This window comes from Dermacentor albipictus, chromosome 1 (genome assembly GCF_038994185.2).
Source record: "Dermacentor albipictus isolate Rhodes 1998 colony chromosome 1, USDA_Dalb.pri_finalv2, whole genome shotgun sequence".
NCBI classification, from domain to species: Eukaryota; Metazoa; Arthropoda; class Arachnida; order Ixodida; family Ixodidae; genus Dermacentor; species Dermacentor albipictus.
Window position 1 is genome coordinate 37540014 of NC_091821.1, and position 15771 is coordinate 37555784.

The following is a 15771-nucleotide window of genomic DNA, read 5'->3' on the forward strand; positions in this document are numbered from 1 at the left end:
AGGGACGCACGCACGCACGCACGCACGCACGCACGCACGCACACATACATGAAGTAACGATGGCAGTTCAACGTAGACTAGGGCGCTTAACTTCCGACACTAGTCAGCATATCCGTAGAAACTCGCTGCAGGCTACTTCGATCCGGAGCTTACTACGTTATTTCGATGGGAAATGCGAAACGTTAAGAGAAAGCTGCGAAACCGTTCTACGCGAGAGGCGTTCGGGGCCACACAAGCGTAATGCACCGCCATTGCTCCATGTCAGGAAAAGCACATAACTTAAACAACTTTATCGATATCGGATTGCGAAGGTCGGTAGGAGAATTTCTGTCCAATCGTAATAATACATTATTTTTATTTATTTCAATACCTTAATGACCCTATTGGACATCATATAGGGGTGGTGATGCTAGTGTGTGTGTGTGGAAGGGGGGGGGGGAGGGGCGAATGATGGCACACATGCAATTTCAAACATGAGAAAAAAAAGTGAGAAAACAGCATCACTGGAGGGACTGCATCATCATACTGTCCTTCCAGAAACAACCATTCATATAACCACATAGAGTCTTGAGATGGGCTCACGCACTTGGTAAAGCCTAAAGTTTCAAACTTAGAAAACACAGTTTTCCGTCGTTACGGGATTCGTATGGGAAAAGCTATTCTGTAGCGGTCTGACAGCATTCAGAATGCTCCCCACTGTGCTCTATTTAATTTACACTGGACTGCATCGATTTCGCGTAGGCTACTTCACGGCCTGCAAAGTGGGAAAGCCACGAAGCGGCGCCAGACGTGTTAAACATTGTGCTGAACACAGGATGACCTATAGAACTATCTGAATCGTCCACCCTGCTCAAGACGAAGACGCGGCAGCCAACTGAAGAACACGAGCAACGGCAGAGCCCCCCCCCCCCCCCCCCCCCCCGCTTCCAGACGCTATCACCAGTCGCGAGCGCAGCGCTCACGTCGACAGCGACGCACATCGATCGCCGCGGTGGGCTTTCCTGCAGCGCTCGCACGTCCTTTGCCAGGCTTCGTGTAAACGCTCGCGCGCGCGCTCACCGCCGCCGCTGCGGGCCGCGCACGCTATCTGCGCTCGAGCTGCCGCCACAGTGTCGTCGTCGTTGCCGGTTGATCAATCGATCAACATCCGGGCTCGCGCGGGAAGGCCCGCCCCGGCTCGCGCGTGCGCAGCAGGAACGCGCCGCCGCCGCCGCTCGGACCACGTATCGACCCCAGCGCGAGCGTCCCAGGTCCCGTTAGTTTACGCGGTCACGAAGGACGAGCAGCCACCTACTCAGGCCCGCAGAGAAAGCCAGCCGACGCCGCTGCTGCCGCCACTGCCACCGTGCCATGTCCGATCTCGCCGAGCGCTCTTCCGGTTAAAACGCGCGCGCCCCAAATAGCTAAGTGCGTCCGCATCGCGTGCATGAGCGGTACAGACTCATCGTCGGGACACCTCGGCCCCTTTGACCCCTGAAGTCGCGCTAAGGCTCGCGCTCACCGGTTTCGCTAGACCGGCACCGCTCCGGCTTTCGGGCTGCTTGCAAAGGCGGCTATCTTCTCGTGCACAGACACCCCGTGCCGCACTGTGCAAGCCTCGAGTGCGCGCGCGCTTCGCTGAAGGCCGTGCACTAGAGACTTCTCTGTCGTCTGCTCGAAAAAAAAAAAGACTTCTTTCCTTTCTCCCTACCACCTGTGATCCCGCAACGATGGCCGTCGCCAGCAGTACGCAAGTATCCCTCGTAGGAGTTGTTCTCTTCACGCTGATGTTTGTGCACAAAGGTAAGCAACGTTTGGATGAACCGCTATTTGAGCCCTTTTTTCCCGTCTTCCGTGCGTTCTTTATACGCGGTGAATGTGATCGGCTAGACGCTCCCACTGCGCGGAGCGCTGTTGCAACTTTCGGAAAAGGTCACCGCCTATATGTCGGTCGCCGGGGATATAGGTCAAAAGTCGAGGCGCAGGAAAAAAAGAGAGGAAGCTGTGCGGGGGGCATGGACGTATGTGGCCATGCTGGAGCGCGTAATTCAAGTTAGTGGAGTCCGCGGTCGCTAAGGCAACAAAACGCATAGCGTTCCGCTCGCGGAAGACGGCGGAACTTATCGGGACCGGCGAGGGGGAACTCTGCGTGAGAAAAAAAAGAGAAGAGAAATGCTGCGAATGATCGCGCCCGTTTCTACTGAGGACAACTTTCAGGCACAACGATGCCAAAAAGTCTTGCTTTTTTTTCCCCTCTGACCTTGGGATGGGGATGTGCGCCGCAGGGAATAAACCCTACGACATTGTTCTTCGCTTGAATGTTCAGTTTCGTTTCTTGCTGTTTTTCATACATAAACAAATAATAATAAAAAAAGGAACACATTGTGCACAACGAATTCCAAGCGGAATGGTTCCTTCGTTAGGCCTAGATGTGACCTTTAAGGCTGGCCCCAATAAGCCGTTTCGATCAGCCTACATACGGCGGTCATATACACTAAAGCGATCTATATACGGCGTGCCAAGATCCTTCCGGACTCTTTGAAGTCGGTTTCTTTATTTTTGTTTTCTTTTTTTCCCACAGAGTGGCTCTATCGATTTTGTTTTTGTTCGCGGAGGCCGGCACTAAAGGGGTTTACGACGTCCAGATAAGACCAGTCGCTGACATTTTACGGTCTTAAATAGACAGGTTACTCGAGAGCCACCTCATCAGGCGGCGCGGTAAATGCACCGGAGCAATTTGTTATCTTATCTGACGATCTGTCTTTGGGCTGTGACAAACTGTTTGGTCGCGCGCATACATGCGGGGGTCCTCGCTCTGCCAGAAAACGGGACCCTTGAAGTAGGCACTGTCACTCCTGGCAAAATCAGCAGGAAAAGGAAATCCTCATAGCCCGAGAATTTGCCGTCCAACTCCCGTCCCCATTTTAGTGATTCGATGTTCGGTGCGCATTTATTTTTCGTTTCTGTATAATCCTTTCCACTCGATACTTGCTGGCCTCCAAGGGACGTCAGTACAATAGTTTTAGTTCTCGAACACGACTTCACGCGTGCCGGACCAGTTTCAGAGAAAACCTTCCAGCCTTGGAGGCTTCCTTGGGTTGATAAAACCAAGGAAGCCTTAAAAGCTGGACTCACTGGAAAAATACGCGCAGAACGTTTCGAATAGTAAAAGCCACCGGCTCGCGGCTGTGTTACGGGGAATGTGTAGCAGCCTAAAAAGAAATTTGACTTTGTTTACTTGATACAGTCCCGGATGAAGACAAACGTAAAAAGAAAGAAAAAAAAAGAAATAAATAAAACTTGTGATTGCTGTCCGTCTTGGCCTTTTTCTGAGCTCGTTCAATCGGCGAAGCGGTCTGTATACAGTCGGTGCGAAGCGGTCTGTATATAGGTACGTGATTTGGTGCGGAGCTCTGTTACATAGGTTTCTGTGGGAAAGATTGTCCTGTCGTTCATAGCCGTATGTCTATACAAGAATTGATCTCGCCCAGAGTTGTATTTCGCGCAGCGGTAAGATTACTTGTAAGCAGGGTACTTCCACTGGAACAATAACATTAAGATTGATACCTCAGTAAGCAGGTAAGTTGGTCTTATGCAAGTACATTGCGCGCGTTTGAAAAGCACCACTTTTCGAACACATCGCGAGTGGTCTTCTTCTTGAAGACACCGCAGGTCTGTAGGATGTTTGCTGCAAAGTGAGTTTAGCGCGAGGTGCATGATAGAAAATTAACAGAGGTATGTCTCGGCTCTAAAAATAATTTTGTGACGCGATTAACACATCGGATCGCCGTAATTTTGTATAAGCGAGATAGACAAAAAGAAATGTCCAAGAACTGAGTAAGTTTCCGTGTATCATGGACCATATCGGGAATTTTCTGACTCTCCTTGAGTCTAATAAATGGTGCTATTCCGTTGAGTAATGTGCCCCCAGTAAAAAAGAAACGCACACACACACACAAAAAGAAACAATATTAGTCATCGGGCGTTGTCATGGCAACGACGCTGCAAGCGTCTGTGTCAGCTCGGTTGCTATGGCAGCGGCCACATATTGGATGATCTTAGGCTTAGCGTCCATGCAAAGGGCCAACTATTCTAAGTCAAGAACGATGGTGGGTTTGTGGGTGCATACGAAACAGCCATCTCCGGAGACATTTGCCAGTCTCACTGATACACATAGCTAAGAACGAAGCAGAAGGCGATTACAATATGCTTCATTACTTAAAAAAAATATATCTGTTTCAGTCGTTGCGTCGTTTGTAAGGAGTGCACAAATGAATACAGCGTAGTTATCTTTAATCGATAGACATGTTACTTAGTACACACACACACACACACACACACACACACACACACACACACACACACACACACACACACACACACACACACACACACACACACACACACACACACACACACACACACACACACACACACACACACACACACACACACACACACACACACACACACACACACACACACACACACACACACACACACACACACACACACACACACACACACACACACACACGCACACACACACACACACACACACACACAGCGAACACTTTCAAATTTCTTTAAACGTTGCCTGTGGCAGATAGCGCAATTATAGTTCATGAGCTCGTCTACTCGAAGCGGCGGACACTACCTGCACAAAAAAATTGATATGCATAATCGACTAATTAACAAAAAATTACTAATTAAGTTCTAAACTAACTATTTTATGTCTCATATTGCAATTTACAAATTCTAGTCGTGGAGTTCGGAAGGTGGATCCACTTGGAACGAATTCTGAGGATGACACCAGTTTCGAGATATGAATTACCGAACTTTGCGGAGAAATAAATGCATTGGCGTTCCAGTTACTATGTTAACAAAACGTCATTTATGCATTCAACCACAAAAGTAACTGGAACGTCAATGCATTTCTCCGTAAAGTTCGGGAATTAATATATGGAAACTAGTGTTATCCTGAGAATTCGTTCCAACTGCATACGCCTTGCAAACTCCATGGCAGGGATTTGTGAATTGCTATAAGCGCCATAAGGCAATTAGCTAAAATTAATTAATTTGGTTAATTAGTGGATTATGCATTTCATTTTCTGTGCAAGTAGTGTTCGTCGCTTCGAGTATAGACCAGCTAATGAACTAGAATTGCGCTATCTGCCACAGGCAACCTTTAAGAATTTTTGAAAGTGTTCGCCGAAACGCCCCGCATTTAGCGCTTGTTTGTAAACTACCTATAGGGCTTGTTTGTAAACAACCATTGCTTGCTTGTAAACTCATCTTACCATGTACACATTGTGTCTGTTAGCAAGCATTTCAGCTGCCCGTGTTATTTCTTGTTCCGTCTCGACTACCTGGCCTTTGTAGTCCACTCAAGTTTCCTATAAAGGCGCATGGGTCACGCGCTTGGGCGCAGGCCTGTGTTCTCTATCCAGCATTCTCAGCCATGATTTCAAGTCTTTCCTTCCGCGCAGTCTAAAGGGATAGACCCGATCTGACTCGCGCAGATGTCGTTAGAGTTGCGGTGTCGCGAAAAAATATGAATTTAAGCGTCCTTGCAGAGTGAAGAGCTGTGTGGGACGAACTAATGGAGGGCTTTTTTGATAGTTTTACCCACCTAGCGCTGCATAACATGAACGATAAAGCACGGTGCTATAACGTTTTGCATTCCGGTCCCGTGAGAATGCGACCGTAGCGGCCAGAAATCGAACCGGCGTCCTCATGCTAAGCAGCAGAACACCATAGCCATTGAACCGCAATGGCGGTTGGCATGCGATCTTTACTATACAAGTTCTGCTAGGATGGAAAAAAAGGTCATAGTGCGATCTCTTCACCAGATGTATAGGCATGGAGGCAAGGCAAGTGCATAAGGATCTTTCTTCCTTTATTTCTCTCTCTCTTTCTTTCATTCGTTATTTCTTGCCTTCTTTCTTTCAAAACTCAGCACTGTTTCGCATTTGAAACACTTACAACCTCTTATCGCAATGTTCACATCACGTCCCGCTCTGCGAGCTTGATGCTGTGAAGTGGCGGGCGAAGGGTCATATAGCCCCACAGGCAGAACGAAATTTAAAAGAAAGAGAGAGAAAAAGAAAAATGCGCGACTGTGTATCAGCTTCACAAAGCTTTTGGTTTCGTAAGAGCTGTCTGTCACTAAGCGACACCTTTGATGTCAATTCGTTCGTTATTATGAATGGCCGCCGTCCTCTACACCACGTGCTCCATGCTCCATCACGTTATATAGGCATGCCCATCAGCTCCAAACAACATCAGGCACAGCATAAACCACAATGCTAAAATAAAAGCCCCTGAGCAGTGGGAGGCTACACTGCTGAGCGAATGCCCAGACGACCAGCTCTGGGCTGTCCGGCTGGTGGAGGACGCCGCTACGGTTCGAGGTCTGGCCTGCGTCTAACAGAAAGGGGAGCGTTACGGGACTAGCCTCCCGGACTCTCCATTCCCATCTCAACCCCAGCAGGGACTTTTCAATAAAGATGTTTTTATCTCTTTCTCCCTTTCTCTTAGGAACCACTTTCTGTCGTCAGAAATGAACGAATTTTCGGGTCTAAGTTCGGAGGTGGGGTTCAGATGGCTGGCGCGGGTCTCAGGCCGAAGTTGAGCGCTTCAGGTCGCCTCATGCACGTGGAAGCAGACGTGGAAGCTATCGACAATTGCTTCCCGCTGTAAAATACAAAGGCTATTCTATGGCGACATAGAGCGTACGCCTTGGCGCATTTGTTCTCGAAGAACTTCGCCTAAGCTTCAGTGGTTGATAGTGTTGCTAGTAGTCCAGTAAAAGTAACATGGAATTATGTAACTAACGGAGTAAAAGTAACTCAGGAATTATGAGGATCTAGAAAAAAAATGGAGAAAATAAAGGTCGAATGCACAGCTCGACGTAAAAACACGAATTACTGCATTCTTTCAAGCAGCATACTGATCACGCGCCCTCGCAAGGTGACCTTTCGAAGACTGCCACTGTCTCCTCGCCCGAGCGATTCTCACTGGAAGACGTGTCGCTGTAGATCCTGCGTCTAAGGAACACTCTTTCCGTAACCTGCTGCGCTTCGCGTATCTGTTGCTGCGATAGATGGACGTGCAGGCAGCTCTCACAATTTGAAGTTTGAGCATCGATCTTGCGACTTCAGGAGAGGACTCCCAACGCAGCAGACACACTTCCATGAGAGGCAGCGCTAATTTCTCGAGAAGCACAGTTAGGAATGCTGCAACTGCAGCGGCTTTTTCTTTAGTACACCTTTCTCTTTATTTTTTTTCTTCCGTAGATATATGTGAATCCGCAGCCGCAAGCACACACGTATTTCTGACGTATGTTTGGCGTGACGTTGATTCGCAGTGGCGCGCTCAGCGTCAGCGTGTCTTCCCACTCCGTCCGTTGCGTGGTTTTGTGATGTGCTTTGAAACAAGGATACGGGAAAGAGTTGGGGGCGGGGGGGGGGGGCGTATTCTGTAAGTGGGTACCTAGTGGACATGTCCATTTCGTCTGCTGCTGAAGGGCTGATTGGCTTGGGACGCCTGTCTCCTTCTCACGCGTACCCCAGCCCAGCCAATCAGAACTTCAGCAGCAGACATACTGGACACGTCCATTAGGTGGAGACTTACAGAGTACCCCCGCAGCGCTCCTTCCGCCTTTTTGCGTCCTTTCTGTGCCGTCTGTCTGTCTGCAGTGCTTGCCGCCGCCATGAAAAGTTAGTTGGGGAAAGAGACAGCTGCGAAGAAGAAAGCACTTGCAGCCATTAAGCAGCTTCACGTAGGTGGTTGACATCGGTGGTGGTGTTGCATGGCCTGCCTTCGTCGTGAGCTGACACCGCGCTCGTGGCGAAGGGGTGGGTCAGCAGCCACGCCCCATTCGGCGACGCGAAGGGACGTATCGCAGCCGCTCCCTACACGTCCGCCCCGCGGTCCATTAGGCCATCGTGAGACCACCCCGGACCCGACACGATGGTGTGCGTGTCTATATATATATATATATATATATATCCCGCTGCGGTGCACAGCATCTTGTCCTGCCACAATTTACTCGTTCTTGCACTCTCGCTATTGGAGCGACTTGTAGAATATTCTAGCATGCGGCTGGCGTGGCTTTTGAGAATCGGCAGTAAGGCGAAAAAAACGGTGTTATTTCTAAAAAGACATGTTTCTAGAAGACAAAAGGAAGACACATAAAGACAACACGGGCCCTGTAAGACAACACAGGCCGCCCGTGTTGCCTTTATGTGTCTTCCTTTTGTGTGTGTTTTAACTTGAGGAAAAAAAAAAACAAAAAACATGTCTTTCAGTAAGCACCAACTAGGCTAACAAGCAGTTCTGGTGTTATTTCTTTCTCTCTCATTTCGTTCCTTAACTAGACGTGACTGGATAGACTTTGGCGACCGCGGATGATGGGTGCGTGTTGAACCTTTTCGTTCGCTGCAAGAAACCGCTGGTTGCAACTAGTGCGAAAGCTGTCATTGAGCAGTGAAACAAACAAACAAACAAACAAACAAACAAACAAACAAACAAACAAACAAACAAACAAACAAACAAACAAACGCACTAAGCAATCACAACTTGAACTGATGCTGCTTTGACGCGGCATCCTTAGCTTGCCTTCGGCGCTTTCGAGGTACAGAGTATGCATTCAAGTAACGATAAGCCATATGTGCGTTTGGGAAACTGTGTCGTTTATTTTGTCTTGCTCGAACTCAATTTGGTACCTCTGCCGAACGAGAGGCGGACGTTAGAGAGATGCGAATAGTCTGATCTCCTAGAGAGAGAGAAGAGGAAGGAAGGGATGGTAGATTACTCATTCGGTTTATTATGTACATTTAGCTTTCCAACTTTTTCGCTATGCAAGAATGACGGATGCCACGATAATCTCCGCTTGTATTTCTTGCGTTTTTTTGTCAGCGGGTTTGGACTCAATGCAGGGCTGAGGAGCTCTACACGGCGATCGTAGCCTACAGGCCGCCACCATAAACTTTTCAAAATGGTCCGTAACATCAGATTCCCGCTCGCTGTTACAATCAAGGCTTCCATGCTGATGTCTCTAATCCGGCGCTTTACATTGGGTGCCAAAGCAACCTGTGTCGAGTAATGAGGAAAATGGAAACAATGAGGAAAATTTACGAATGACGCTCGGTTCTGGTTCGTTGGCAGCCACTCTTATAAGTGAAGGCGTTGAAGCTACAGGGAAACACACAAGACATACAGGGCCCTTTTCCACGCGAACGCCTTCGTCACCTCGGCGTTACCAGCGTTTCGAACTCGTGGGTGCCGTCAACTGCAGGCTTTAAGATATAGCGATCGGGCGCGCGCTGCATCGCCGTAAACGCAGCTTCGTTCATGTTCTCGCGTACGCAAGTACTCTACCTATTTCTTTCGAGCGTTCTTTGCACCCTCCCCCCCCCCCCCCCCCAACGGAAACATCGCGTGTTGCCGACATGACTTATGCCGCGTTTAAGCAATACCGCGCAGTGTTATGGGAGCTGCGTAGAGCTGGCGCCAACGAATGAGGAGCTGAATTCACAAAGCTTGTTTGCCCGTAAATAATATTCGTGATTGCTCAGTGGCTTGTTTGTATCCCTACCGCAGCGGGAGGAAATGGGGTTGTAGGTAGCGGGGGGGGGGGGGGAGGGAATTAGCTTCGGAATACTTGTTTGGTATTTTATTATCGCAGCTGGTCACAGCACTCACTGAAATTTTAATAATCCACACAAAGAAATAACAGGTCATGAGCACGTTGAAGGTGCCTCGAAAATGCAGTCCTGGCCGCGCTTAAATACGAAGCCTTTGTCCTCTGAGCAGTGACGTCACGCAAGTAAACTCAGAACGCAAAAGCGGTCAAAGCGGAACAGCAACGAGCGAGCAGTGCTGCTAATCGCGTTCATGCTTTCGTCGCGCCATGCTCAGAAAAGACAACATCAGTGTAACTTGTGCGACGTTGCGCCTCCAAACCAGCACTCCATGAATGACAGAAGGCCTGCGTGCTTTCGGCCGTGACGTCACTCGCAAAGCCAGAGAAGTCACACGTATCAATGATAGACGCCGCTGTCCTCCACCGCGCGTGACGTAAAGACTCAGAGCGAGCCGGCCTTCTGAAATATCCCAAGAGTACACGAATCGTATTGCTACACAGTGTGTCGCTGTCAATCGTGATGGCGCAGTGCAAGGGCTCAGCCACCCGTGAGCTGTTTGCGAAGAGCTTCGTTGATTCGGCGCTCTGATCAACTGTTGCTCCACTTCTGTGGCTCCTTACAATGCTACACAGCTTTGGAGCGAGACCTTGTGCATACGCTATGTCCGCGCAATGCACCGCATTTGCTCGGCCGCGGCTGTGCTGCGCGTTTATGCATAGCGTGGCCGTTGCATGTGCGCACTCGGCGTGTACGCGCTGCCTGGAAACCCTCGATTACGACCGTGCCTGCTGCATGCAGATCGCGCTTCTGTGGGCGCGATTCTGGGACACGCACCGGCTTCTGTGCGCAAGCGACGCTATACGCGGCCGTGAAAGGCTCGACGCGCTAGAGTGGCGCTGCCTCGCGCAGAGGTCAATTTGAGGCGAGCTAACGAATGACGCTTGCTGCCCGGGATTTCTGATCCACTTCGCCCGTGATTCACATTGGCGTGCACGGTTAACAAGAAATCGGTCTCGTTTTTTGATGAAACGGGGGCGAGGCGGCAAGTGAGACACTATAGACTCTTTCTTTTCTTTTTTTTTGCTGGCCGACTGTTTGCGGCTCGCTTCGATCACGTGAAACCACCGTCAAACTTTACTAGCACAACGAGAACACATCTATAGTAGCATAACCTTAAAAACAACGTATGACGGTGATGACGGTGACCATGAGGTTAAGTGTGACGGTAACTGTACGTACATTTGTCTACAGAAGCTTTGTGAACGTGCGAGCAAAAAGAAAGAAGAAGAAAACTGAATTAGGCGTATTTGTTATGGGTTGACTATTGCTGTGCATCGGCATATCGCTGGCGATTACGCTCTGTTTGCATTGTTTCTGAGCTTTTATTTCCACAATGCTTTTAAGTGGGGCCGGCTCGTGTATCTTCCACGGTTCTTCCCAGTCGCAAAAAGGAAAAAAAGAAAGAAAAAAATGAGACGCTGCTGATTATAAGTACAGCTCAGTGCCGCAGAGACAAAAGAGGCCCGCTGACTCTGTTGAATACGCGAAACGCGAAGCGGTGCCCTTTTGCATTCTCCTTTAGTTTGCCAGCCAGTTCAGCCACACAGCCACTCATACCTGCGCGGTGACTGTTGAACAAGAATGACCAAGGTTCAGCAGTTTTCTTTTGTAAAGTCTAAGCGCATCACATTTGAGGAAAAAAGAGGCCGCGAAATACTCGATGCTGAAACACTGCAATATGCGTATACGTATATGTGCAACCTGTATACGTTTCCATAGACCAGATATGACAAGAAATAAAGAGGCTCGGCTTTACCTCACAGACTGTTAAAAGAACGCTAAATGCTACACAACACCATAGGAAAACATACGAAACTGCGCTCCCAGAGCACCAAGCTTTCGCGCCAATTGACGCCTGCGCTGGGCCACCGAGTCGGAGATTCGCAGAGCTCCGGACGTACACAGAGAAAAGCGAAGCGCAGAACTGGCCGTGCTCTTTAAATGTCGCAGAATGCGACCGCAATGCTGGCGGTAATAAAGAGAAAGAATGAGGGAGAAAGAGTTGGGCGAAGGGCGAACAACGTCAATTCCTACGTTGCCTGACAGAAACACATATGGCGCTTATCTGGCCTCGATACTCTTCCTTTCTTGTAACCGTATTTCAAGCGTTCTAAGCTGGGATCTTTATCTCGGGAAAGGCACAAATAGTACGCAGGAGTAGAGACCGTGATCGATGACGCCGTCGAGAGTTTCAAAACCGCAGCGGCGCATCGTCTCGCTCCAAGGGCAGTTTGGGGTCGGCGAGTTCCTTTGCGCTGAGCGTTATTTTTTGGGAACAGAAAAAATCCGTCCAGCTCGTCCAGTTTATAGTGCGGTTGCGACATTCTTCTCCGCTGTCTAGAGGGAAAAGTGAAAATTTGGCGAAAACGTTTCACTGCTGCTATATGTATACCGCCTGCTTATCTTTTGTTCTTTATTTTAAATGGTTACAAAAAAAAATCGACTGCAACTGCACTGTTCCGCCTATTCAGGTGGACTTATAGAACACGCGGGGATCATTTGCATGAGAAATCGCAATCTCCAGATGGCTAATTAAAAGACTGCCTAATTAAAATTTTAATATTCTCTTTAGGCCGCACGTATGTTGCAATTGCGAAATTGAAGCCGTGCAGTAATAAAGTCATGTCTGCCCAGCAGAGACCCAAACACTAACACGACTTTCCAGATACCCGTCCCCAAAGACTGCTAAGGGATGCATCGACGTTCGAGTTAAAATCGTCCCGTACTCATAGAGGAAGGACTTTTGAGAAGCTGTCAAGTGAATTTCACTGCATTTCATAGCCCATTCTAAAGGGAAGGGAAGAGCACAACTTAGAAGAGTGATACATATTCGGAACAGCTCGCTGAAGCCGTAGATTCTGATGTTCACAAGAGCTGTAACCGCCCCCCCCCCCAAAAAAAAATAAAAAGAGAAAGTAATAATTTTCCATTCAATATTTTAGAATGAACATACTACTGAGTCAAAATACGTACCCCCTTTTTTGTTTCGTTAACCAAACTGTCAGTGTTGCTTTTGTAGGTTTCCTCGTATCAAGCTTTCGCGCGCATGGCCGTTCGAGGCACTTTGCGTGTATTCGCGGGCTTCTTTCACGCTCCGAAAAACACTTATGTAGCAGGTACTGATAAACAGAAAGCTGTACCGGGAGTTTCTCATGTCGCTGTACAATTTTCTCATTGAGATTTTTCATCTAAATATAATATTTGAGAAGTTTATTAATTAAGGCTAATTATCTAATTAGGCGGAATGAAAAAAAATAATTTGAGCATCTACAAGCGACGGCGAACAACACTAAATTGGTTTTGTCCATCTACGTGGCATTCGCGCATTTTAAAACTCTAGCTAAAGTTAACTGGGACGCCCTGTATAGAGCGGCGAAGGTATTCGATGAATGAACGTTGGTAGCTTGCCTGGCATCGTTCTGCAATTTTCCTCCGCGGTGAGCTACTATGCGGGCGCATTCATATTCGGCGAACAGTACTGCATATTCATTGACTCCGGATATAATAAATATAAATTTTTCTCGCTCGTGACATGAACGCCCGAGAAGGCTGAATGTTGCTCTGTATCGGTTTCTATTCTTTAATGCATGAGTGAGGCTACAGAAGATCTGGCGCCCTGAAACATTCTGCACACCAGCGAACAAACTGCTACGTTATAGGTAGGGTTCTGCGTTTTACGAGTTTGTCTCTGGGCAAATTTGGATTCTTTTTTCAAAGAGCTTATTTCGTCGGAATTCATCGGGTTTTATTTGTTTCTTCCAAATTTAGGCAACTGTTTTCTATAGTACAAGAAAACACTGTCAGTACTAAAATCGATTTATTGAGCAACTGGTAGCAGAATTATTGTCGCTGGTTAGAATATGTTGTAATATGTACAAACATAATTTCATATGTTTGCATCCGCAACTGTGGCACGCTCCTTCTTGTCCACGGTGCGGAACATAAAGAACGTCTTTTCGACGTTGTTATCGACGTTGTTATCGACTTTGTTGTCCTTTCTATGGGCTATCGTTGTTATCTGGCACAACCAGGAGAAACAGCGGCAAGTAAGTTTCGAATGTCCGGGGCAAATCTGTCTTTGCGTTGGAGTTTACAATTTTCACCCGGTACCAGAATAAATCGCTGTTATACCACAGTTCTCTGGCAATTTTCTTTTAGACAGTACGGTTGCAATTCTCGAACACTGTGTTGTAGTATACTTCCTAAGGGAACCAACTACGTCGGATCGTTTTTCCTCCGCCAACAAAGCCAAGCACGTAATCAGCTTCTTTATCTAAACCAATTATGTAGCGTCTCATCGCTCCATTGAAAAAAAAAAATATCATTCAGGCGCACAGCAAGCACAGGGCTGAATTCGCCTCAGCCTCCAAGTGCGTGATAATGGGCAAGATTTCGTGAGGCGTTTTCCTTAAGGAATCTTAGTTTCATGAGCAGGTCGCGTGCACGGTTGTTTGTACGGCGATTTTCAACTTTTCACAATATGTGCATTTCACATTTTATGCATTGCGGTGTTCACGGCGGAATGCATTGGCAAGCCCGAGAAACAAAAGCCATCCTCGAGTATTCTAAGGCTACCTGCCCTCAAAGTCGCAGTTTTCCGGTTAAATTTGAATTCGGAAAGGATTTTACCGGTGAGTGTCCTTCTGAGTTCTTTTGATGTATCCGAAAAGGCAGAAGAACCATAGTTATAGGATATTTACATACAGGAACGTGGACTATACCGGAATGTGGAATCAGATCTCTCATTTTTTTCTTTCTTTTTCTTTTCTCTCTCTCTCTCCTTTTTTTGTGTGTGGAGGCGCTGCAATAACTGCCATACAGTGTCCGTATGGCAGCACGACAGCACCTGCACACGTAGAGAAAGAAATGCTGAGCACTGTTACGATTACTGGTAGCGCACTATTTACAAGTAAATTGTCACTTGTAATTTTGTTACTGTAATAACTTGCGGGTCTATGCCTGTGCTGCAACTCGTATTGAGCTCGACAGTACATATAGAGCGCACATACAAACAAACAAACAAACAAAAAGAGAGAAAGGAGGGAGAGGGTAGGGGGATTATTATGCGTTTTGATTTAGCGCTGCGTTGAATGCTCTCTCAAGGAACCACTAGTATAAAAGCAACGCTCACACGTGTGCACTTCTACTGTAATGAAGACGAACCAGACAGTGGCTTGGTGAGGCTGGCACACGATGCGCGACAAAGGTGAGGACAGGAAATACGCCACGAACATACTGAGTGGAGTCGGCCAGATACGATATCTAAAAGTGGCGTCAAGTGCCGACAAAGGCAGCGGGGAGAGTAACATGTCCACTTCGAGGTAACGCCGCTCTGACAAAACAAGGCGTGTCCTTATATTATTTTTTTCTTTTACGTTTTGCTAAACGTTTGTGAGGGTAAATAAAAAAAAGACGGTACGTTCACGCTCCTGTTTTACGAGAGCGAGAGAGACAGTAAGCAGATCGTGCGAGGACGTGCACCAATTTCCCTGGCACTGAATACGATCTGCATCCCAGCGTATTAGCGGACGCTTCGGTGAGACAGACAACTGAAGCTTGTTACTGATTTACAGGTCCACCTGCCTTCGGCGGAAGTCAAGGGCTGTCCATAAATAGTCACGTCATGTGCTTTTTCGTTTGCCCTCTTGCTGTTTTTTCGATCTAAAGGAAAAAAAAAAAGCTGAGAGGGTCCTCGACTGCCAGTAGTACTGACTGCCACTGCGGAAACGTAGAGATGACCAGTTAAAGATAAAAACGCTATAATAGATAAAAAAAGGACAAAGGACCAGACACAGGCTGTGTCCGAGTCATCGTGAGGCAAAGCGAGCGAAACGTGATCCAGCAGCGACAACAAAGGGAGGTCGGCGAGCGCCAGGGTGTTTGTTTCGGAGAGCCAGATTGCCTGTGCACGATGTTAAGTGAGCAACGTTGACGCAGAGAATGGCTAACTGACGGGAAAGTCAGAGCCCAAGTATTTTTTTTCACAATAGTGCGTGATACTTCCGCTTCTATAAGCCTGGCTGTTGCTTCTCTCAACGCCATTTCTAGTTATAACGGTACGCTGCTCTTTTGCGTCTCAGTC

General features: G+C 47.8%; 1 protein-coding gene and 1 long non-coding RNA gene across 2 annotated transcripts in view; one reads left to right on the top strand and one right to left on the bottom strand.

The window, feature by feature from the left end:
* The window catches only part of LOC135901074 (uncharacterized), a 264555-nt gene that overhangs the window by 111530 nt on the left and 137254 nt on the right, over window positions 1–15771 (bottom strand). The window lies entirely within an intron of this gene.
* Window positions 1067–15771, top strand: part of LOC135901072 (UPAR/Ly6 domain-containing protein crok-like) — a 65396-nt gene continuing 50691 nt past the window's right edge. The window contains exon 1 of the mRNA XM_065430747.1: window positions 1067–1782. Within this exon, the coding sequence (XP_065286819.1) occupies window positions 1710–1782 (73 nt within the window). The 5' untranslated portion in view covers window positions 1067–1709. The remainder of the gene's footprint in view (window positions 1783–15771) is intronic.